Below are 25015 nucleotides of genomic sequence, written 5' to 3'. Positions count from 1 at the left end.
GGGGCTTAGGAGATGTGGCTTTGTTGGAGGAAGTGTGTCACTGGGGGAACTGAGCACTTCAGGACTCACACCATCCCATCTTTCCTGTTTCTGGCTTGAGGCTCAGCTTCTGCCATCAGCATCCGTTTCCTGCTGCTTGTTCCAGTGTTTATCACAGCAATGGATGGTTAACTAATCCAGGATCTGACCACCTAGAGGCTTCAGTGTTCCAGAACCCATCTCCATGGACACCGAAAGATTACACTACACTCCAAATGTACCGATCCCGTCCTTGACCCAGGAACATTGCCCCAAAGATGAACCACTCTTAAATCTGCTCATTTCTAAGAATCCAATCACACACTAGATATTTTTGGAAAAAAGTTAAAATTTATTAATAATAGTTAACATCACATGGTTAATTCAACTAGTTCTCTACTGTACGTGGTGACAACACGTTAACTAGACGGAGTGCCCAGGGATCTGAGATGGGCCAAAGGTTCACTGAATGTCACACAAAGCAGCATTAGCCGAGGGCTGTCAACCTAGTGCTACACACAGCACACTGCCTCATGCTCTGGATTGAAAGCCAACACTTCCTTAAAGGCTAGTCACACACACACACACACACACACACACATCTCCACTTTAAAAAAAAAGTGTCCTTTTTTTATAGATGGTGCCTGCTTTTAAAGTTTAAAACTTAAAAATTCAAAAATTTAGTCACACTCCGTCCGCATGCCGTAGCTCCCTTCCAGTGGTTCACACATCTATAGGTGGCTCAGTGGTCGGAGTCAGAAACTGCAGCTTGAGGGAGCCATACCAGATAGGCAGTGCCAGCCTGGAACAAGTCAAGACCTGACCTTCCCTCTGGGTGTCCCAGGAGGAGGACCCGGGCAGTTTTCATTTCTCTGTACCCCACCTTGTGTGGTCGTAAGCCAGCTCTTCTCAGTCCAGGTTGGAAAATGTACAAAAACTTGGGGTTAACAACTGTGAGCTCTCTCCTGGTCTCTCTGTTTTGACGCCTGGGTCCTATTTATTAGTGTCCCAAGGCTGTCCCCTTCTTAGTACATCATATCCAGGTTTGATGTCGGTCAATTTAATATTTCTAAGGAAGAAGTGAGCTTTTTGGATTCAGAGTGAACCGTACTCAGAGAGCAGCGCACAGGCCATTCATGTCCCATGCCTCGACCAGTCTAAAATAAATAGCATGTATAAAAAAAAGGGGGGAGGGGGGGTCAGCAGCTTGATGCAGCTCAGTCCAGTCCAGGGAAGCAGACAGACACAGACAAACCCGAGGTGGAATCTGCAGGGAGGGCAAGGTACCACCCCCCCCCACACCCCCATGACATCCCTGAGGCTTGGCTGGGTTCTTTCATTGCCTCCTTTGGTTTGTCGACAACCAGATATGACTTTAACAACATTTCTTTTCTTCTTCTTCTTCTTCTTCTTCTTCTTCTTCTTCTTCTTCTTCTTCTTCTTTTGGTGTCTCCCTTTAACTTGTCTAACCGTTTTAAAAGCACGGACTGACCTACAAATCAAGTCTTTTCTAAACAGTGAACATTTGAAACGAGTCCTTTGGTTTTCTTTGGCTAACATCCCCGGTGATACCGGCCTGTCTCCACCCCTGCCTCGCATCGCACACTTCTCAGACTGCAGGGGAAGGAGAAGGCGGAAAGGCTGACGCTCTGCCATTCACTCACACATTTCTGCTCTTCCCGCGGGTGAATGAGGTATTTCCAGGAGCCAGTCAGTGTCCCCACCTCACATCTTGAACTACACGGATCTACTAACGAGGCAGAGTCAGAGATGACCCTGGCCCTGGCCAGCTATATACAGAACAAAGGAACATATAAATACATACATTACTTACAAAATTAACCATTAAGCAATGAAGGAGAGGACATGCTTAACAAACCAAATAAATTTCAAACATAAATTAAAAAAAAAAATAGCATCTCCACTTCTGCAGGATTAAAACAACAACAACAACAACAACAACATTGAAAAGCTACCAAAAGCCACCCCCACCCCACTCCCAAGGTCTGTTGCTCACAGATGACACATTCAGCCATGTGAGGTAAAGCCACAAACACTTGAAGGAGGTGTCAACTCTTGGCTTTGGTTTGGATTCCTCTATTCCAGGACAGCAGATGTTAGAACCGGCAGGGTGATGCTTGTGGCTGAGGTGAAGAAGGTCCAGCCACGTGGGCCTCGCAGGGGATGCCCCCCCACCAGACTCTGTTCTCCATCCCGTAGGACTGCGCAGGAAGTGGAGTGGAGAAGGGACAATCCCAGGAGGTGAGCAGCAGGAACAGCTCCTTACTTCTGATTCTCAGGAAGGCCAAGGGTTGGATGGCAGACTCTACAGTGAATATACAGAGACGAAGATCCCAGCCCCACAGGGTCCTCTCTGCCAAGCGGTCCATCTCCTCATAATTTAAAACAGGGCAGTGGGGGAAGCAGAGAAGTGCCGTCTTAGGTCCCCAAGGTTCTATCTCTGCCCAGCCTCCCGGATGCGGCAGGCCACAGCAGTGATGAGAGCAGCCCCCTTCCCGCTGCCGTCCTCGGATTCCAGGAAGGACACATCACACTTCGGAGCCAGGTCTTTCACCGTCTCGTGCATGACTTTGGCAAAACTGGAAAAGAGGGGGGGGGGGAGAAGGATGTGACTGGTTTGTGTCCCCAAGTGAAACTGGAAACAGGAACAGAGATGAGAAGTTTGATGCCTACAAACCAGCAAACAAACATTTGCTATGTGATGGAAGCTCAGAGGAGCTAGGACCACACCCAAGTGCTATTTATTTATTTATTTATCTATTTATTTTTGGTTTTTCCCGAGACAGGGTTTCTCTGTGCAGCCTTCACTGTCCTAGACTCACTTTGTAGACCAGGCTGGCCTCAAACTCAACAGTGATCCGCCTGCCTCTGCCTCCCAAGTGCTGGGATTAAAGGCATGTGCCACCATGCCCAGCTTCACAGCCAAGTCTTAAGAGTAGCCAGTCACAAGAGCAGAAGGCTTAAGTTAATGTCTTGAGATGCCATTTCTTCAAAGATGTCAACTTTCTTCAAAACAAACCCGTTGATGCGGTGATGCGCCTCAACTGATAGTGTTTGACTAGCTACATAGTTGAGGACCTTGGGTATCAGTTGCAGCATCAAGTGAGTTTGGTAGTCCATGTCTGTAATCCCAGCAAAGAGGAAGCAAGGGCAAGAGGACCAAAAGCTGAGGTTTATCCTTGGTTACTTAGCAACTTGGAGGCCAGTGTGGGATACAAGAGACTCCAGTGAATAAAACAAAACAAAGGGTGAGATAGGCAGATGGCTCGGCACCGAGGACTGCGCACAGCCCTTACAGAGGACCAAGATTCAATTCCCATCACCCCCACGGTGGTTCACGATGGCCGGTAACTCCAGCTCTAGAGGATCCAACGGCATCTTCTGGCACCCTCCCACCTCTACTGCATATACAAATAATTAAAATAATTTTCAAAGGTAAGTTATGGGCTAGAGAGATGGCTCTGGGGTTAAGAGGATCTGCTGTTCTTGCAGGAGGCAGGTTTGATTGTCAGTACCAGGTCAGGCTAATCACAATTGCTCCTTCAAGGCACCTCCACTCTTATGTGCACACGTGGGCACTTGGATACATGCTTTTCAGTGCCGCGGGCTGTGTGGCTTCCCAGGACTACTCTGCCACCTGAGCAAGAATACAGCCTCTGTCAGTGCATAAACATGGGCCTGGCCATGCTTCGACGTGTGTGGTAATCCCTGGACCACACACACACAAATCTCGCTCGACTCATGGAGTTAAGTCTACCAGAATATTCCCAGCAGCACCGTGTTGTAACAGTCAAAGTCTCAACATGACTTAGCCATCACGCCGACACAGGAAGATAGGATCTCCTCCCTAGCCAGGTGTGATGGTGCACACCTGTCATCCACCTGAGGAGGCGGAGGACAGAGGGTTAGGCGTTGAAGGCCAGCCTCGGCTACATAATGAGTTGAAGGCCATCCCGGCTTCCAGTCTCAAAAACTAAAAAAAAAAAGGTGCTATCCAGCCTTGATCATTAGCAAAAGAAGCCAGCCAAAGGGAGTGGCCGAGGGAAAGGCAAGAGTAGAAACACACAAGGAAGACAGGGCAGGTACTCACTGAGGATGGAGCTTGTACAGAGTCCCGTCCACGCCCACGGTCACTTTGAGGTTGTCCAGCCCACGGTTCTCTCTTATTTTGTCCACCACGGCAGCCATGCCTGCCCCACAGAGCTGCGCCGCGCGCCGGGCAACCACGGTGCAAACCTCCTTCACGATGATGCTGTCATCGCACGTGCTCTCCAGGCCCAGGTGGCGCAGGATGGCGCGGACCTGTAGCAGGGCCAGGCAGTCACTGCCCAGGAGGGAGACAGTGGGTAGTGGTCAGCTATGCATAGCAAGGGTTAGTGGCCCGCCACCCTACAGAGCCCTATGGTTCCGTCCAGGCAGGCTCTGTTGGGGGTCCAGCTCTGAGAGGTACCCATTCACTTGATCCTCCTATAGGTGACAGAGCTACAAGCAAATGGCCCTTTGTTCTATTTTACATCCAAGGTGGGACACTGTTACCACAAAATGGATGCTCACAAGTGTGGTGGGTCATGCCTGCAAAGTGTCAGGAGGCTGAGGCAGGAGGATTGCAGGAGTTTAAAGGCAACCTTAGCTACATACTGAGACCTGACTCAAGAAAACCAAAACCAAAAAATAATAATAATAAATAAAATAAAATAAAAAATAAAGAAAATAAAGAAAAAAAGAAAAAAGAAAACCAAAACCAAACCAAACTATAGTGAAAAGAAAGAAAACCCCCGTCCTACAAGCAGACTAGCCCTGGTATTTGGTCTAAAGTTTTCATGGTCTCTTTCCAGGTTCAGCACGGTTCTTTCAGAGAGTGTCACTTAGGAATGAATAGGTAGCTCACTAGAAACAAACCTCCGTGAGCTACACCCTGGCCTCCCACGCATGAGGTGCAAACACCTCAGCTTGTCTATTCATGAGCAGAAAGCGAGGGCACGGTCCCACCCTCCTCCCAAGCCTTCCATCCTTACCTCTCGATCTGAGACAGGAACTTCGTTTCAAAGATGCCCCTCGTCTTCAGGCGCTCTGAGATGCGGCCACGGAAGAGCAGCCCTCGCTTAGTGAAATCTATGAGGATGTTGCGCACGATCTCGCCCAGGTACATGCCGCTGATCATCTTCTCGAACCTCTGCTTGCCAGGGTTGAGGGAGAGCTCGTCCACGGCGACATCGAACTCTGTGCGTACGTCATCCAGGCAGCCGTTGTCCCCGAAGGCGCCCCACTCCATGTTGACGCACATGCGCCCCTCCTCTCCGTCCACCAGCTCCACGTTGCGCATCTCTTCCATGTAGCAGGCGTTGCTTCCAGTGCCTGTCCAATCAGAGGACAGCCAGTCAACACTGGACGCCAGCCTCCCACCCGCCTGAAGCCACGCCCCATCGCTTGGGAAGGGTAAAGGGGTGTCCTTACCGACGATGAGGCCAACCTCACAGTGAGGGTCTTCATAGCCACAAGTCATCATCGTCCCAACTGTGTCATTCACCACGGCAACGACATCCAGGTCAAATTCCTGATGACAGAAGCAGATGTTTAGTCCACAAGTCCCAACATCCTCTGTACAGAGGCACCAAGACACACACGCACACACACATATGCACGCACCAAATGACACGCGCTACGGTGCGTTCCTCATTTCACTCACATTTGCTCAGACGTCCTCTCCTCTGGCTGAGACCTAACCTACACCTCCACTGGCTAGGACATTCCGATCGCTACTTCTGAGCAGTGCCCGCTTTCCCTGCCAGCATGCCGGCCTGACCTCGATCTTCAGAACCCATGAAAAAGACACATGATGGTGCATGCTTATAATCCCTGCAAAAGCCAAGATAAGCCAGGCGTGGTGGCATACACCTCTGATCCCATCCAGCCCTCCAGAAGCTGAGGCCAGCCTGGTTTTTAAAGTGAGACACTGACTTAAAAGCCGGGCGTGGTGGCCCATGCTTTTAGTCCCAGCACTCGGGAGGCAGAGGCAGGTGGATCACTGTGAGTTCAAGGCCAGCCTGGTCTACAAAGTGAGTCCAGGACAGCCAAGGCTACACAGAGAGACCCTGTCTCGAAAAACCAAAAAAAAAAAAAAAAAAAAAAAAAAAAAGCACAAGATGAGAGGTGCCTAAGGAATGCCACCTAAGGTAGTCCTCTGGCCTTCGAGCCCACTCAGAGGCTCCCTCCAGCAGCACCCGCCACCAGATCACGGCCTCCTAGTACTGATCAGCCCTTGCTGTGTGAGTGATGAAGTTAATGTCCCTCCAACAAGCAAGTCACATGTGGTATCGTCTCCTACCTCTCGCCGGTGAATCGCTTCCTTCAGCAAGGTGACCACATCCTCGCCCTCACAGCCAGATGCCTTGAAGCCTTTCGTCCACTTGAGAAGGATGCTCTGAAATAAATTAAAAGTAAATAATAACAATCACACGAGAAGGAGGGGCATCAGAGAGGCGATCCCAGGTCACTCCTGGAGCCCCGGTCTCGCAGAGCCAGTTGCCCACTGGTGATCCTGCACCTGGGCCTGCGGTCCTCACCTGGTTGCATCATGTAATCTCTACCACCCTGTGTGGGAGCTTTATCATGATTATTTGATGGGGAGATTTGAGATCTAGAGTACACCCTGGTCCACTGACTTCTGGCTCAAGCACTGTGCAAATGCCAACACTTATTTCCTTCAGTACGCAAAGCCTAGAAGAGCCAGTGTCTACGTCTTAATTCCAGACTTCAATGAACAATGAACAGTGACCATAGACAGACAGACAGACAGACAGACAGGAAAGAGGTGGGGGGGTAAGGGGGAGAAGAGAGAGGAAAGAAAGAGAGGGCAGGGGAGGAGAGAGGTTTCTGTGTGCATAAGGCTATGCACATGGGGCGTGTGTGTGTGTGTGTGTAGGCGTCAGATGTCAGACGTCTTCCCCATTTGCTGTCCACCTTATTATTTTTTGATGGCTTCTACCATTTGCCCTGGAACTCACTAACTGAGTTAGACTGGCTGGCCAGGGAGCACCCAGGATCTGCCTGGCTCTGCCTCCCCAGAGCTGGGTTATTGTCTCAACATAGAAGCCCATTTGCTTCGCACATGGGAGAAACAGGCGTTGTTTCCTGTAGTTCTTGCTACTGTAGCAGCAGCCAGCATAAACAGCGCCTTCAGATCCCTTTCCCAAAAGGCTGGAAGCAGGGCCACCCCCACGCATGGTGTCTCCAAGCCTTGCTCCCGGTCTGTGCCCATCATTTGGGTGTTCCATAAACCTGGATGTGTCACGCTGTGTTCAGATCCCAAAAGATTCAGAAGAAAGCACAGCCCCGTGGCTTACACACCCACACGCAGACAAAGGCACCTTTGTCTCCTCTGCCTGTCTCTCATCGACTGCTGAGCTTCATGACTCTGGCCAACGTGTTCATAACCTCATTTGAGAAAGAAGACAACAGCAGGCTTCAGCAGCCAGGGAGCCTTGCCCAAAGTGATGGACAAATGTGGCCAGAGACTTTAGGACCTCCAGGTCTCCTTAACACCCACTGAAGCCTCATCAAAAGGTGACCTCACCTGAGCCAACAGGCACAGCTGCCTCCTGCTCCGCCTACTCTCTTATTTTCACAATTCTAGACCTAACACGGGAGCCTCACAGCAGCGAGCTAAGATCTTACTTACAGTCCGGACCGGACCAGTTCACAGTGTCAAGTTTCCTGACAGATATACAAAATTGCACATGTGCTGGCGTGAAAAGATAGTGTTGTCTTAGATGCAATATTCAGCGCCCATGTAAAAAAAAGTGATGTGTGTGTGTTGGGGGGGGGGGGGGGAGGTAGACCGGAGGGTGTCTAGAGTTTGGTAGCCAAACAGCCTTGCATAGTTAGTGAGCCCCAGGCTAATGAGAGACCTCGTCTCAAAAACAAGATGGATAGCTTCTATCTGAACATACATGCACACATCGCCACATCACACACAAAATGTTAGTATTTTTGATTGCTATTATCAGTGCAACCAAGAGGACATCCACATCTACTGTCTCCCTCCAGGCAGGGTCACTGATACCCTCTTCCCCCCTTCTAAGAGCAACTCTCTTCCTGTAAACTGGAGTGAGCCCAGAGGAGAGGAAGCCCACAGGAGAGCTCACTCAGAAGGAAGCGCTACCTGGTCCAGGCTGTTCTGCTGGCAGGGGAAGGAGAAGGTGAAGCCCAAAGGCAGGGACACGCCCTTCATGCCCATGTACTCGAGGAAGTCTGCGATGCACTGGACGATGTGGTCAAAGAGCTGCAGGGGGGACGAAAAAGGTCTCTGAGGGAGGAACCCTGGCCAGAGAGGGGGAATGTTCCCGCAAGCATACCATCCAGGAGACATGCAAGCCCAGGTGTCACCAGCCTGAAGAGCCACGCTGCCTGGGCCCTGGACCTTTGAGCCCTTCCCAAGCCAGGCGGCTGGATCCTCCTAGACGCGCACCCCACCATGGCCTCCCCTGGTGTGTCACCATCACCACCTCCCCGCGCTCTCCTGCCCCGGACCTCACCTCCCCGCGGCTCTCCTGCCCCCCCCCACCCCCCCACCCCGGGCCTCACCTCTTCCCCAGTGCCGTGCATGACCTCCTGCGGGATGGAGTAGATCTTGTTATGCATCTCCACGCCCTTCCGCTTGCCGTTACGCACGCGCACCAGCAGGACCCGGAAATTTGTTCCTCCAAGGTCCAAGGCTAGGAAGTCTCCTTTTTCTGGAAAATAAACCCAGGATGATATTGAGTTGGGGGGGGGGGCGTGACAGAGAATACACTTCAGTTCGTTGGGGTTGTGGAGGGCACCCTGTGAAAAGCCAGTCTCAAGGGGGAAGATGGAGCGTGAGCGCCACCTAGCAGTTAGGAAAGTAAGCTCGGGGCTGGAGAGATGGCTCAGGAATTAAGAGCACTGACTGCTCTTCCAGAGGTCCTGAGATCAATTCCCAGCAACCACATGGTGGCTCACAACCATCTATAATGTAATCTGATGCATACTATATACATAATAAATCTTTAAAAGAAAAGAAAGGAAAAGAAAAAAAAAAGCTCTCCAGATGCCGGTTCTTCAGAACATGAGGAATGCCAATGCAATATACTTGAAATTAAGAAAAAGAACAGCAGAGAGGCTCTTCAAAGGAAACTGTGTGGCACGCCTGCAATCCCAGTACTGGGGATATGGAGGCAGCAGGATTCAGAAGTTCAAGGCCAGCCTCAGCTACAATTTTGAGTTTAAAGTCTACCTACGCTTTATGAGTAAGACCCTGAGGTCCATTCCCCTCTTCAAGATGCTCTTAGAGATGTAGTTGAACAGGGCAAGACCATATGACTAGGAAATGGACAGGGACCAAACCCTAGTTTCTGCCTCTGGACCAGAAACTTTTTGTATGGGGGCCAAGGAGGAAACACATGTAGACCCAAACTAACGTCGTACTTGAGAGTTGGCTCTGGAATGCAGATTTCTAGGTTTGAATGTCAGCTGACACTGGTCGTGCGAACTTGAGCAGGGTTCCTCTCTCTGCATCAGTTTTCTACCAAACAGCAAATCTCTAATAAACAAAAATTGGTCCAAGTGTTGGCAGAAGCCAACAACCCTAGCACAGGTGGCTCAAGGCCATTCTGGACTACATATGGAGTTTGAGGCCAGTTTAGACCCATTTCAAAAAGCAAAAACAAATGGGGATGAAGAGATAATTTAGCAATTAAGAACTGACACTGGCCCGAGAGTGGTGACACAAGCCTTTAATCCCAGCCCTCGGGAGGCAGAGGCAGGCAGATGTCTGAATTCGAGGCCACCCTGGTCTACAAAGTGAGTCCAGGACAGCCAGGGCTGTTACACAGAGAAACGATGTCTTGAAAAACCAAACCAAGCCGAAACAAAACAAAACAAAAAAGCAAAACAAAAGGCTGACACTGTTCTTGCAGAGGTTCCAAGTTCAAATCCATATCAGGGGTTTCACAAGTGCCTGTAACTTCAACTCCAGGGGACTGGACGACCTCCTGTGGACTCATTCAAACCCTGCACAGGCACGCACGAGCACGCGCACGCACACACACACACACACACACACACACACACACACACACACACACACACACACAAAGGTCCATGGCTAATGTCAGCAGCAGGCCAAACTCCACAAGGTAAGCTGAGGGCGCCCCGTGCTACGTACCTGAGCCGTCTGGGGTGGCGCACACATACGTGGGCAGCATCTTCACAGGGGCGACAGCGTGCATCTCCTTGCTCAGACCGTGTTCCATCTCCACCTTCATCCTCCTCTTTACCTCCAGCAGCTGCTCACGGCTCAGCTTCAGCGACTCCAGGGTCTTCTGGCGGGCCCGGTGTTGGTCAGCCAGCCGGTAAGCCACCGCTGTCACCATAGCCGCCCCCTTGCCGCTGCCATCCTCAGAGCGCAGGAAGCGAACGTCGCAGTCGGGCACCAACCTCCTCACTGTCTTGTGGAGGCGCTTGGCAAAACTGTAGGGACACACAGCGTAAGAGGTAGGTGCCCATGCTTACAGTGAGTGGTACAAACAGCTGCGGAGTAACTTCTACGTCAGACCTAAGCCCGTGGCCTCTGTAGAAGCAAACGGTGCCCCATATCCCTTCTCTTCAGGGTTACTGTATAAAGGCCCAGCATTTCAATGATGGCGGCCCTAGCAGCCTCTTCTAAAGCTACTGCCTTCTTTACGCAGTCTCACGAGGCCCGTTCTTTCTCACGGAACAGGCCGCCCGCTCCTCTGATTGCCAGATGGAGCCACACCTGCTCCTGGAGGTCCAGCCTTATTTCCTCTGACACCCCCAGGAAAACACCCAATAATGTTGGCCTCTTTCCACGTCATGCCAATAGTCTCAAAGGCATCAGAACAACTGGCAACGGTTAGTATGGTTAGCAGGAAACTCTTGGGGTGGGGGGCCTGCAGCCACATGGACATCAGCCTCATTGGAGGCTGTTCACCCCAGAATTTCTGGGCCAGAGCTGGCCCCTTAACCACAGTCCCAGGTTATCTGTGTTTCTATGGCCCTGGGATGGAAAAGCAGGGAGCTCAGGGCCGGATCCCTTGGCAGCAACCAGCTCAGTTAAAGGCGCACTGACCTCACACTGACAGAGACAACGATGGAAAGAAAATAACTGAGTAAAAAAAAAAAATCTTCCTGAAATATTAACTTTTTCTTTTTCTTTTCTTTTCTTCCTTCCTTTCTTTCTTTCTTTCTTTTTTTAAAGGTTTTTCAAGACAAGGTTTCTCTATGTAACAGTCCTGGCTGTCCTAGAACCACTTTTGTAGACCAGGCTGGCCTTGAACTCACAGCGACCCACCTGCCTCTTTTGAAAGGACATGAATAAGGCAGGAAGACACCCAAATCAGTGGAGGCTGGTGTCCTCAACGTTGGGGTGGCCACTGACAAAGGGCCTGGCACCCACATAAACCAGCCAGAACAATGCATGAATAAGTTAACTCGTAAATAAGAGGGAGGCGGCTGGGGGTGATGCTGGGTTGTGGTAATGTGCTTGCCTACAATGCACCAAGCATCTGATCCCCAACACTGCAGAAAGCTGCCACAAGCCTAGAACTTAGACATAAGGTATTCAGAAATTTAAGCTCATCCATGGCCACATACTGAGTCTGAGACCAGCCTGGGGCTACCTCAGCCCACCCATACCAAGTGTCCACCGGAGAACACTTCTGCTATATGAAAAGCAAACCAGAGCTGGCTCTTGGGAAGTCTCCCGGGGGACTCTGCTGTCCCCAGCCCCAGGTTGCGCACTCACTGGGGATGTTTCTTGTAGACAGAGCCATCGACGCCGATGGTGGAGCGAAGCCGCTCGTCGCCCTTGTTCTCCTTGATCCGCCACAGCACCGCCGCCAGGGTGGCTGCGCACAGGCTGGCGGAGCGCGTGGACACGATCTGGCAGATCCGGTGTGTGGCCACGCAGTCCTCCTGCAGTGGATTCAGACCCAGGCGCACCAGGATCTGGTAGGCCTTCTGGAGCCCGTCCTTCTCCCTGGGAAAGAGACCGGGGAGTGAGCAGTGTCTAATTCACTGTGGCCAGTGGGGGGGGGGGGGGCGCTGTGGGCAGATCTGGGAGCCCATCAGCGCCGTCACGCACTCTCACTCTCTCTCTCTCCCCCCCACCCCCCCCAGGGAGGGCTGACTCCTTAAGCATCATGGAGTATAACGCAGCATAGCAATTCGGAGGCTTCTCTGCCACACCCAAGCAAGTCTCCCTTCTGCGGGTGCCCTTTTATCTTTCACAAGAAAAAACTAGCAGTTCCTGTGTGTGTGTCTTATAAAGAAATGACCCCGCTCTTACTGCTGTACATGGTGTGTGTATGGGGGGCGGGGGGCTCCTGCTCTGCTTCCCTCAAAGTAGATGAGTCAACAAGCTGCTTACCTGTAGCTCTCTAGAAAAGCCAGCCTGTGCCCGAGCCTCTCCTTGAGGAGCCCCGTGGTTCTGTGACACAAGCCCTTATCTCTCTGAGTAGGCGGAACTATTCCAAGGGTCCTCACTAGGAAAAGTCCTTTGAGCTATCTCACTGCCCTTCTCTGGCTACTTCCTCCCTCTACCGTGTCTCTGAACTATAAGACAGCCCCCCGCCCCATCAAGTAGCCATCTCAAGCACAGACTGGCATCTCGGAATATTGTTTAGTGATTAAAAAACCAGGATGCCCTTGCTGCCACATCTCTGCCGAGCTATGAGTGGTTAAGTGTCCCTGTGGGCATCTGCCCCGGCTAGTCTTAACAGCCAACTTGAACCAATCCAGAATCATCACAGCAGAGAAGCCTCAATGGAGGGGGAGGAGTTGCCTACATCAGGCTGGCTTGTGGGCAGGAGAGTGTCCGAATGATTTACTGCTGGAGGGCTCAGCCCACTGTGGGCGGTACCATTCCTAGGCCGACAGACCTGGGCTGAATAAGGAGGCTAGCTGAGCCAGACAGCAAACACAGCAGGCAGTGTTCCTGTGTTGGCTGTTTTAAGCATCTGCTTGAGTTCCAGCATGATGGACTGTGGCCTGGAAGGGTGGGCCAAATTAACCCTTTCCTCTCCAAGCCACTTGGAAAACAGAAAAGAGGAAACGAGAGTAGCAGCCAAAGACCTTTTCCTCCACCTATTATAAAACTGGGGTTCGTGCAGAATCTTTGAGAATGGCCTATGAGAAATGAGATGTTCAAACTCGAGAGAAGGAATAGGAAGCAGATGCAGACAGCAAGGTCCTCTTGGATGCTTCCAGCATTAAACCCAGAGCAGCATCCCAAGTCCTTAAACTTGGGGACCAACCGCTCCTAGCAACCTGAGCAACCTTGCTAGTGTCATACTCAAACTAGCAGGGGTGGAGGCTTAGTAAATGAAGTCATAGGGCCACCCCAAAGTCACCTGTATGAAACCCCTTGTGGTCCTACTTAAAACCTCAAAAGCCTGGCTGAGGGGATTATCTCATGGGGAAAGGGTCCTTCGCAAGCACAAGGACCTGTATCCGAGCCCCCAAAAATGTATGTAAAAATCAGACGTGGAATATCTTTAATCCCAGCACTGAGGAGGCGGATACATATGGATATGTGAGGACTCATTGGTCAATCAGCCTAGCCTACTTAGTAAATTCCAGGCCAGTGAGAAAGTCTATCTCAAAGGTGAACAGCCTGCAGGAAGTATACCAAAGGTATAAGTATGGCACACACGTACGTACACACAGAGCACAGGGCAAACCCCATCATTTTCCTCCCCTGCCCAACTCATGGGGCCTCGGTGAGCAGAGGGGCTGTGGGCCTGGAACCTTACCCTTCAATGTCTGAGACATCTTTGGTCTCAAAGGAGCCGGTGGTGAGGAGTTCTGGGCTGAGTTTCCCCTGGAACAACAGCTCTGCCTTGGCCATCTTCACCAGGATGAGTCTGACCAGCTCCCCCATGTACATCCCACTGATCATCTTCTCGAACCTGCGGAGACAGACCGGTGACTTCCCCACCAACCGACAGACACCACCTCTCCTCCGGGGACGCACATACACTCGAGGCCTCAGCACACCTTAGACATTGACAGTTAAGGATTTGCTTAGACTTAGCGAGCACAGGGGTACAAGTACAGCAACTCAGGCATGTATAGGAGATACAGGACTGGCCAGTTTTAACCATGGAAACGAGCGGGCGTAGGTGGCCTTGTGGCACAATGGATAGCGCTCTGGATGTCTAGTGATGAAAACAAGTGGACTTAAGCAGCCCAGTGAAACACAGGGAGAATGGAATATTCTGGAACATACAGAATCTTAAGTAACTCAAGTTTCATGTTGGAGAGTGATTATTTAAAATTCAACTTAGAACCAGGAATGGTGGTCCATCTATAAGGCCAGCACTTGAAGGATGGAGGGAGGAGGATCAAAAGAAAGAAGGAGGAAGAGATTCGCTTTTGTCAATGGTAGGTCTTCCGCTGATCACATAGTGATCCAGGCTGGCCTCGAACTCAAGGCAATCCGCTTCCATTAACCCTCTAGTTCTAGGGTTATAGGTGCACCTCACTATACCAAGCAAGAAAATGCTCTTCTAAAATGAAATCTTAAAGCCAGGTACGGTGGCTCACATGGACCAGCACTTAACAGAGACAGAAGGACTGTCATGATTTCAAGGACATGCCTGGGCAAGCTTTAGAGGAGCCTGGGTTGCAATGTGAGTCTCTCTCTTTCTACACACACACACACACACACACAGCGGGAGTTGCACAACAGGAAAGGAGGTGGCTCTAATAGATCCAGGCACAGACCTTCCCACTCATCTAGTGCCTTCCCACTTTGTGGATTCTCAAGAAAATGGGGTGATAATAACCTGGGCAGAGACCAGGCAGCGGTGGCGCACGCCTTTAATCCAAGCACTCAGCAGGCAGGAGCAGGAGTATCTCTGTGAGTTCAAGGGCAGCCTGATCTATTAAAAAAAAAGCCTGGGCAGAGGTTGGGGTAAAGTTTTAGGGCAGGCTAGGAAAGACAAGAATCTGGAGGTGAGCAACACGTTGAGAGTTTCTGGGGAACAGAAGCTCCACAACTTGAGGAAGTCCAGTAATTTAATTTCCCACCACTAGGTGGCACTGTTTTCTTCAGAGAGAGGAGTTTGGTTTTTTGTTTTTTGGGTTTTTTTGCCTAGGCCCACGTGACAGGAGAAACCACGTCTTACGGATTATCTTTTTGATAAAGAAAGCCCCTTGATGTCTCAGAAAGGAGCTGAGTCTAACTAGCGGGAAGCACAATGGGCTGTGTACTAACTAGGATGGGCCGCCAGGGCTGTGGCACCGAACACCACCCAGCAGGAGTTGAAAGCCGCCCTCCATCACCAAGATGTGATTTGCTGGAACAGTAAGCCTAAAAGGAGAGCTAGCGCTTGCAGCGGACCTCCATTCAACAGCAATGCCAGCAATTGGGAAGCTGAGGCAGGAGGATCAAGTGTCAGGATAGCCTAGGCTACACAGTGAGGCCCTAACTCAAAAAAACAACCAGAGCCAGAGAACCGGCTCTATGGAAGATTGGGTACTGCTCTTTAAAGTCTGACTCCTAGCCGGGCGTGGTGGCGCACGCCTTTAATCCCAGCACTCGGGAGGCAGAGGCAGGTGGATCGCTGTGAGTTCGAGGCCAGCCTGGTCTACAAAGCGAGTCCAGGATGGCCAGCGCTACACAGAGAAACCCTGTCTCGAAAAACCAAAAAAAAAAAAAAAAAAAAAAAAACCACTAAAGTCTGACTCCTACCACCCAGGACTGCAATTCTAATTTCAGGGGATCTAGCGCCCTCTTCTGGCTCCCTCGGCACTTGGCATGCATACCACAGTGAACTAAAACACATGCAAAAAGCCACTCATTCACATAAAATAAAAGTTAAAAAGCCACGTGTGGTGGCGCACGCCTTTAATCCCTTGGGAGGCAGAGATAGGCAGATTTCTATGAGTTGAGGCCAGCCTGGTCTACAAAGTGAGTTCCAGGGCATCCAGGGCTACACAGTGAAACCCTATATTGAAAAACCAAAAATAACCCAGGTGTGGTGGTGCATGCCTTTAATCCCAGCATTTGGGAGGCAGAGGCAGGCAGATTACTGTGAGTTCGAGGCCAGTCTGATCTACAAAGTGAGTCCAGAACTCACAGAGAAACCCTGTCTCGAAAAACCGACAAAAGAAAGGAAAAAACAAAACTAAACAAAGAAAAACAATATGAATAAATCAAAGTTATCCCAGATAGTGAGTCCAAAGCCAGTGTGGGCTGCATGAGAAGCTGCCTCAAAACCCAAAAACCCAAAGCTCCTGCACAGTAGTTGTTTCTGAGTAGCAGCCTGGCTTCCGCACTAGAAATTTCAAATGTCTGTCTTATGCAAGACTTGAGGGTCACCCCAGTGGACAATTCAGAAGACTTCCTCCCAGTCTTTGTCAGTCATCTACGGATAAGCCAATTCTATTGGTCATTTTATCTTTGGACACTTCCAAGGACACAGTGACATGGGTGTGCCCCTCTGAGGGACACAGGCACTGAGTGAATGGCTTTCTAGCTAGGAACCCTCTCAGCACCCACAGCAGATGCAACCAGATGACCCTGAAACAGCTCAAGTGCACAGACTCGCCTCTCAACCTGGAGAGAAGCCTATGACTCAAAGGATGCCCCTTCCTCTGCCACAGCTTGTAAAGCTGGGTCTTCTGGGCTCCCTTTCCCAATAGAGGCCAGAATTTTAATAGTTTTCCTAAAACACTCAGGCCACCAAGAAGACCACAGACAGGGCACATTGCTCAAAAAAATGGTTTTGCAACTGCCTTTCGGCCTTGCAGGAGCCAATCCTGTTTCGAGATCTTCAGAGAAGTTTAGTAAATTCGAGAACAAAATAAGGTTGTGCAAGAGTCAAAAGCAAGGCTGGAGAGATGGCTCAGCAGTTAAGAAAACTGGCTGTAACTATATGTAAGTCCAATTTCCGGGGATCCAATGCCCTCTTCTAGTCTCCTGTCACCAAGCACACATATGGCACACACACACACACACATTCATGCAAAACACACATAAAAATGAAAAGAAATACAAAGTCTTAAAAAAAAAAAAGTCAAAAGTAACAAACAAGCAACAACAACAAAAAACCAAGAGTAGAGCATATAGGAGTCAGGATGCAAAATGCTAAGTCACCTCCACCCTCAGGTTTCCCCAGGACATGGCTGGGCCAGAGGCCTCATGTGATGGAGGACAGGAAACCCGGAGACTTTGAACAAATCAACACTGAGCCGCACACACCTTGATTCCGGCTCTTATTAAGCAGAGGCAAAGGAGTCTCCATGAGTTTGAAGCCAGCTTGCACCTACACAGGTAGTTCTGGCTCAGTCAAGGACTAAAGTGCGAGACCGTGTTTCAAACAAAACAAAACGCCAAATCGAGGCCAGGGGTGCAGCTCAGTTGATAAGAGTGTTCACCCGTCATCAACCAAGGGGAGGCGCTGCAACCCTATCCCCCAGGCAGTGATGGGCTGAAAGCTGCAAACTGTGCCTTTAAAGAACCTCATCTTGCTGGGTGGTGGCAGCAGAGACAGGCAGATCAGTGAGTTCAAAGCCAGTCTCATCTACAGAGGGAATCCCTAGATACCCAGGGCTACATCGAGGAACCCTGTCTTGGGGGGAGGTGTATGTGTGTGTGTGTGTGTGTGTGTGTGTGTGTGTGTGTGTGTGTATGAGATAAAGAGAGAGAGAGAGAGATAGATAGATAGAGAGAGAGAGAGAGAGAGAGAGAGAGAGAGATGGTATCATCTTATATTTCATTGTGCCTTCTCTTATGCTCTCTAGTGTGTGCCTCCACCATGCTTTGGAGGCAGTGCAAGTATAGAATAAGCCTTCACTGTGGCGGTCTCCATTTTGACCCCACCCCCACCCACAGGATGGCCCCACCCACAGGGCGGTCCCACTTACAGCTGCTTGCCAGGGTTCAGTGAGCCCATGTCGATTTCCCGGTCAAACTCAGTGCGGATGTCATTGAGTGTCCCGTCGTCCCCAAAGGCCCCCCACTCCATGTTGATGCACATCCTTCCCTCGTCGCCCTCCACCATGTCGATGTGTCGCATCTCCTCCATGTAGCAAGCATTACTGCCAGTACCTGGTCAAAGGAAGGAACCTGCCTGCTCAGGGCCTATGTGTGCTGTCCTCTGCTACCCGCCTACCTCCTCACTGCCTAGGAGCTCTGAGGTTCCTCCCTGCAGCCTCCTGGGACAACACAACGCATGGGCCAGGCCTCTAGAACACGGCTGAACTGCACAGGCCCTAGCTTGGCCCAAAGCAGCTGCATCGAAGTAAGCTGCATCTTCACAAAGAAGGAGAAGGCAAACACCCAGGCTGAAGGGCCCTTCCTCCCTCTCTGCCCCTCCATCCTCCACCTGCTGAGCAGCACTGGCTCACTCACCCACAATGAGGCCAATCTCACAGTTCTGATCGTCATAACCACAGGTCATCATGGTCCCCACTGTGTCATTCACCACGGCCACAATGTCAATGTCAAAATCCTGCAGAGGACCAAAGGGCCTTTTGTCATCACAAAGGGGCGACAGACATGAAGACAGAAAAGAGCAAGACAGCGCCATGCAAGTGTGCGGCTAACCCAACCCATAGCACAGATGTCTCGAGGTGGAGATCCCCCTCCCCCACCCAGTAAGGACAACTTTCCAGACAATAGCAAGGATGGAATCCACCTCACACACCACCGACAGACCTAGCCCGCCATCTCTCCTTCTCCCTCATGGCAACCACGCCAACATTCATTCCTACTCAGCAATGCGAGTTCTCAGCCTAAGGACGGAAAGATGTTTCTTGCATCATGGCCAAAGCTACAGACTGCCCGTCAACCCAGCAAATCTCAAAACCCCCAAAAGCACCTGATCACATACCAAAGCCACTGGCTGACACAGCAAAGATGCCAAACACTTATCCTTGAGTTCTACAAAACCATCTTGTTCCGAGTGCGACAGGGAAAGATTTTAGAGTGGACCTGACAGAACCTGTAGACCCCCCCCCTGAGTTCCCACCCTTTACTCACGCCTCTGCGCCGGATAGCCTTCCGGATCAGATCCACCACATCTCTGCCTTCCACGCCGCTGGATTTGAACCCCTTGGTCCATGAGACCAAGAAACTCTGGAAAAGCACCAAAGAATGATTTGCCTCCAACTGAAACAGCAACAAGTCCTTAGCAGAACCCTCCACCTCAGGCCTAAAAGTCATGGCTAAATGTGTATATTGTCTTCTGACCAGCCCAGGAAGCAGGAGACTCAGCTCAGCTCCCCAAACACCAAGGCAGGAGCTGAGTGCCTGAGTTTTCATCAGGACGTCCTGCCCCTAAGAGATGTTATACAGGATGCATGTATGGCCTTGTATTTCTGATCCTCTACCTCCTGAGGACCAGGATTTCACTAGGTACCACTGTGGCGGGTTATGCAGTGCTGGGGGTGGTACCTACGGCTCTACAAGCTAGGCAAAACACTCTTCCAAATAACTCAGCCCCAGCCTCTTCACTCATGGGTCTTTCTTATAGCACTCAAGATCAAAAGGAGACCTTCATTTGTCATCCCTACTAATTTGGACAGGATAAGGCTATATCACAAAGTGTGTGTGGGGGGGGGGCGATGGGGACAGAACCGCCCCCCACCTGCAGCTCCACCTCATCACCACCCTTCGCACCGACACATACCACATACATACAGGTTCCCAGAAAGATGTAAGTCTCAGTACTGAAAGCTCGTGTGTAAACCCTGCCCCCTGCCCCGCCCCCACCCCTCCTCGCCACTGCCAGGGCAGCTGCAGGTGGCTCGGGAGTTCCCATCTGAGGAAACACCTGGGCCTGTCATACCTCATCGAGTTTCGTCTGGTGGCAGGGAAAGGAGAAGGTGAAACCCAGTGGGAGCTTCTTCTCTTTGATCTGTAGTTTGTCCATGAAGTTGGCCAGGCATTCAGCAATGTGGTCAAACAGCTAAGGACACAAACAGGGCGGTGATGAGCGAGCGGGGAGGCAGGGTCACCGAAAGGAGAGACACGTTCGGCGTGGTGGTTGATACTGACTGTCAACTTGGCGGAGTCTAGCGTGACCTGGAAGACAGGCCTCTAAGCACGCCTGTGAGGGAGTCTCTAGATTAGGTTTGTGGAGCTGGGAAGATCCTCCCCCAAATGTGGGTGACACCCTTCCCCAGCCTGGGGTCCTTGATTGGTTAAAAGGGAATAATTGTGCTGAGCGCCCACACACCCAGCTGTGGCTCTGCTTCCTGACTGTGGACACAGTGTGACCAGCACCCCGGGCTCCTGCTGCCGTGCTCTTCCTACCAAGAGAGACTGTATCCTCCAGCTGGGAGCCAGAACAAACCCTTTTTTTCTAATGTTATTTTTGTTCCAGCAACAAGTCACCTAGGCAAAAGTGAACGAATGGAATCATTTGCCCTCCTGGGAAAAGCGAATGACATCGGGACTCGGTCGCTCGATGTGTGCAAAGGCACAGTGCTGATTAGCGCTCACGTGAACAAAGTCTTCTACACGAGCCTTTTAAATGAATCTTCCCCACAAGTCAGGGGAAGTGCTGGTTATCAGAGTCCACATATGCCCTGAGGACAGAGCGTCCCTCTGAGGTTGTCATGGAAGATCAACTTGTCTTCCCAGAGTGGAATGCCCATCTCACTGCCAAGAAGTGCTTTGGTACCCCAAGTCTTGACAGGGGAGGGACAGGATACTGTCCACTGGCTCTCTACGAACCCACTCAACAAAATAAGCAGCCTTTATTATCTTTCCTCTGTGTGCGCGTGCACCCATGGAGAGCTGGAGGTACAGGGGTTGTGCGGCACTTGATGTGGTCCCTGGATCTGAACTCTTTATCCCTGATGGACCAGCAACTGCTTTTAACTACTAAGTCATCTCCAAGGTCCCTATTTTTGGTTTCTAGTTTCAGAATGGAAGACGGGGCAAAGACTGCAGGACACACAGCCAATGCGTGCGCCATTCAGGAGTGCACCTGATAATCCAGGGTTCCAGCTCAGGCGAGGGCCCACCAACTGAGCAGCAGTGCCCTCCTCACTTACCCCGCACCCTCAAAGAGAAACTGGCGGCCCCGCAGATGTTGAGAGACTGAGGCCGGGGGCCATGCGGCATAAAAAAGTAAGCAGAGGCCAACGAGGGAGTGAGCAGAGTGCAAGGGCCACGAGGACCAAGTGGCAAAGTCGAAAAGCCACGAAAGTAGGGATGGAAGAATGGAAGACAGCAAGAATGTCCCTTCCTAGCTGGGCGGTGGTGGCGCACACCTTTAACCCCAGCACTTGGGAGGCAGAGGCAGGTGGATCGCTGTGAGCTCGAGGCCAGCCTGGTCTACAAAGTGAGTCCAGGACAGCCAAGGCTACACAGAGAAACCCTGTCTCGAAAACCAAAAAAAAAAAAAAAAAAAAAGTCCCTTCCTAGAAAGGACCAAGGGGCCTGGTGAGGTGGCTCAGAGGGCTGGCACGTGGTGCTAAGCATGCAGTCTAAGCCAGTCAGTCACTCAGCATTGGTCTGTAGCCTTCGCACGCCCCTCTGGGAGACCCCAGCAATCTTTTAACAAGCCCTCCCTGGAATCCTGAGGCAGATCTCAACAACGAGAGATGGGGTTAGCCGACTCGCTGCCTCCCTGATGTCTGGGGTCAGGAGCAGGTGTGGGGACAGGAAGGAAGTCAGCCCTCACTGATCTCCCAGGTGGATGCCGTCCATCCGTCTTACCCTGTGCCAGGTGAACCACAGCAGATGCTGAGCTTTGAACCCCCAAGACACAGAAAGGACAGGGCCGTCAACCCAAGAGGGTCATCAGCAGAGACAGGCCACCTCCTCTTGAGCTGGCTGGAATGTAACATACAATCGGAGCTTCTGGAAAGCGTAAGCGCAGCTCATGCAGAAACAACCATGGGGCGTATTAAACAAACCCATAGCAACGATGGTTGCCAGCTTTTCTTTTTTTCTTTCCTTTTCCTTCCTTCCTTCCTTCATTTCTTTTCTTTCTTTCTTTCTTTCTTTCTCTCTCTTTCTTTCTTTTTTTTTTTTTGTCAGTGCTGAGGACTAAACCCAAGGCCTTATGTGTGCTATGTGAGTGCTCCGCCACTGATCTGCATGTTTAGCCTTTAGAGTGAGTATCTTTATCTGAAGAAAAGAAGTAGTGGAAACACCAAGCAATCATGGGAATTGGAGGGGCCTTTACCCGGGGTGGGCAGCAGGGCATCTTCCTAGTCCCCAGCCCTGACCACTGTTCCTTCTCCACCGGCTTCCCACAGAAGGCAAGAGGGAAAAAGGAAAAAAAAAAGTCCCTGCGTTCAGGAGGCTGAGACAAGAGAATGGAGAATTTGGGGCCAGTCTGGGCTACCTCTCCAGAGCCTGTTATCAAGTTAAACTAAATTCAGCTGGCCAGTCACATTTTAAGTTTTCCACGCTTCAGGTGACTCAGGGCTTGGCGCAGGGCAAATCTGTCGCAAAAAAAGGTTCTGAGCCAGTGTCAAGATCAAATCCTACCAGCTTCCTGAAAGGAAAAGAAGTGACAAGAGGATTGTCCCCTTGAACTGGAAGACTGACTCTCTCTTCCTATCTGAGGACCGCTGTGGAGAAGTCAGCATCTCCCTGCCATAAAAAGGCTCAAAGGGCATAAGCCTGCAAGCTCTGTGCTCCAAACATCCCTTTTCTTTACTGACCAGAAGATCAGCCCACCCTTCCTCCAACAAGATAGACCTCAGCGGGGTGTCAAGGTTGCTCTACGACAGAAGTCGGTGACCAGAGGACAGGTTTCACCCTGGGCAGTTCACAGCTCTTTGAGGACCTTTTCGAGTTTTGAAGTTTGATGACTTAGTCATTGATCTAATAAAATTGCACTTTAAAAAAGTCTATTTGGCCAGGCAGTGGCGGTGCACGCCTTTAATCCCAGCACTCCGAAGGCAGAGCTCTGATTTTGAGGCCAAGTTGATCTACAGAGTGAGTCCCAGGACAGCCAGGGCTACAAAGAGAAACCCTGTCTCCCCAAAAAAAAAAAAAAAAGTAGGGCTGGAGAGAAGACTCAGTGGTTAAGAGCTACTCTTCCAGAGGACTTGGGTTCAATTCCCAGCACCTACACGACAGCTCAAAACTGTCTGCAACAGTGCCAGGGGATCTGATACCCTCACATAGACACACACTCAAGCAAAATACCTATGAACATAAAATAAAAATATTTAAAATAAAAATTTTAAATCTATTTCATGTCCTTTAAATAAAATACTTAAAACTGGGCTGGTGAAATGACACTTGCCACCAAGCCTGACCACTTGAATCTCCATAGTGGGGAGAACTGATTCCCACACATTGTCCTGACTTTTACACACACACACACACACACACACACACACACACACACACACTAAAATTAAAAAGGAGAAACGATTTTCTTTATTCCTTCTAACTTGGTAGTCTGAAGTTTTATTACTAGAGATCATATTATTTTAATAATTTATCTGGAAACAAGATAATATATATATATATACCAGGCTGGCCTTGAACTCTCAATTCTCCAGGCTCCACTTCTCAAATGCTCAAAACCCTCTGTGTAGGTGAGGACTTCGTCCCATCATGGGGATGGGAGGATCACCCAGCACACTGTTCAATCATCAAAGTCTTTTTAACAACCACAGCCAAGCCTCTTGTGTGGTTTCTTTCCTTTTCCTTTTTTTTTTTTTTTTTTTTTTTTTTTTTTGGTTTTGCCTTATTTGGTGCTCAAATATTTGTCATCTGGGAGCAGGTCTCAGGACGAGAGACAGAAGCTACATGAAGAAAAGGCGAGCGCCTTCTTCATGAAGGGGAACAGTACCATTGCTGGCCAGAGCCTGAGCACAGAGCAGGGAGAAAATCTGAAGAATGAGCAAAACTTCCACAGAGAAACAGCAAACAGCAGTGTGCCTGCCAGTTGTTGCACTAACCACAATTCCTCCGTCAGCCCCCTAAGGGAACTCCTTTCCCGGGAGCGACCTGGTTGGTGGGAAAAGCCTAATTAGGCTGCTGCGGGCCCCACCACTCCCAACCACCCTGGCTGTTACTTCTTTTACGGCCAAGTGACCTCTGGGCACAAAATATGGCAGGGATACTCAGGGCTTCCACCATGGGAGACCTTACAGCTGGAATAGTGTCCAGGATGGCCTTCTGTGGTGGGTGAAGACGCAGAGCATCCCACGGGAGGGGTTGGCGCGCGGGGTGGGGGTGGGGAGCAGGGGGAGTTGGTAGCTCCAAAGCCACCCTAAAAAGAAGGCTGTACCTGGGTCCCGCTGCCCCGCATGATGTCCTCAGGGATGGCATAGATCTGGTTTTCCATCTCCACCCGCTGGAGGCCATTGTCTGTCACCCTGACTCGGAGCACACGGAAGTTGGTTCCTCCAAGGTCCAGAGCCAGGAACTCTCCATGTTCTGTAGACAAAGGAGGGCCACTGTCAATTTGAAGACAGACAAGATCAAACTGCCTCATGAAAACTATTAAAGAGTCCCTTCGTGAGAGCTAGTCCCTCATGGGTGAGTGTGGTCAGTTGGGTCACATTTTTCTGAACACATATGGCTTCCTTCCTTCCTTCTTTCCAGTCTCACAGTGTAACCCAGACTTGCCTCCAAAGGCCTAGGATTACAGGCAGGTTCTATCACACCCAGCTCTTATGTTTGGCTTCCTGAATGATAAGATGCTTTTATTACTTTGTAATTCACATCAACAATGAGACAGTTTCATGTTCCATCTGTCCTACTTGGCTTATCAACCAATGACTTAAACTAGGCTTATCTGGGAAGAGCCTCCACTGAGAAAGCCCCGCCAATCAGATTGCCCAGTTGGCTTTATCCTACCAGGAAAACTAGCAGCTGGGGTAGGAAGTTACGTACACACTAGTCATAACACAGCCAGATGCTAGGAGGTACCGGACTGTGGGCACAGAATGAAAAGAGGTGCTGAAGAGGCCTGGAGCCCACAGGAGGGACAGGATGACAGGCTTC

At 50.6% G+C, this 25015-nt stretch overlaps 1 protein-coding gene across 1 annotated transcript in view; it reads right to left on the bottom strand.

The window, feature by feature from the left end:
• Positions 1 to 349: 349 nt before the first annotated feature.
• HK2 (hexokinase 2) overlaps positions 350 to 25015 on the bottom strand; it is a 52340-nt gene continuing 27674 nt past the window's right edge. Inside the window, exons 3-17 of the mRNA XM_084765373.1 lie at positions 24297 to 24445; positions 19875 to 19994; positions 19067 to 19162; positions 18437 to 18536; positions 17950 to 18133; positions 13830 to 13985; positions 11822 to 12055; positions 10223 to 10527; positions 8623 to 8771; positions 8201 to 8320; positions 6365 to 6460; positions 5494 to 5593; positions 5055 to 5394; positions 4130 to 4363; positions 350 to 2618 (exon numbers count right to left, since the gene is read on the bottom strand). Coding sequence (XP_084621499.1) covers positions 2474 to 2618; positions 4130 to 4363; positions 5055 to 5394; positions 5494 to 5593; positions 6365 to 6460; positions 8201 to 8320; positions 8623 to 8771; positions 10223 to 10527; positions 11822 to 12055; positions 13830 to 13985; positions 17950 to 18133; positions 18437 to 18536; positions 19067 to 19162; positions 19875 to 19994; positions 24297 to 24445 — 2528 coding nt within the window. The 3' untranslated portion in view covers positions 350 to 2473. The remainder of the gene's footprint in view (positions 2619 to 4129; positions 4364 to 5054; positions 5395 to 5493; positions 5594 to 6364; positions 6461 to 8200; positions 8321 to 8622; positions 8772 to 10222; positions 10528 to 11821; positions 12056 to 13829; positions 13986 to 17949; positions 18134 to 18436; positions 18537 to 19066; positions 19163 to 19874; positions 19995 to 24296; positions 24446 to 25015) is intronic.

Source organism: Acomys minous, assembly GCF_964271855.1.
Source record: "Acomys minous genome assembly, chromosome: 17".
Lineage (NCBI taxonomy): Eukaryota > Metazoa > Chordata > Mammalia > Rodentia > Muridae > Acomys > Acomys minous.
The sequence above is the reverse complement of the archived record's forward strand: the minus strand, read 5'-3'. Positions and strand labels throughout refer to the sequence as shown.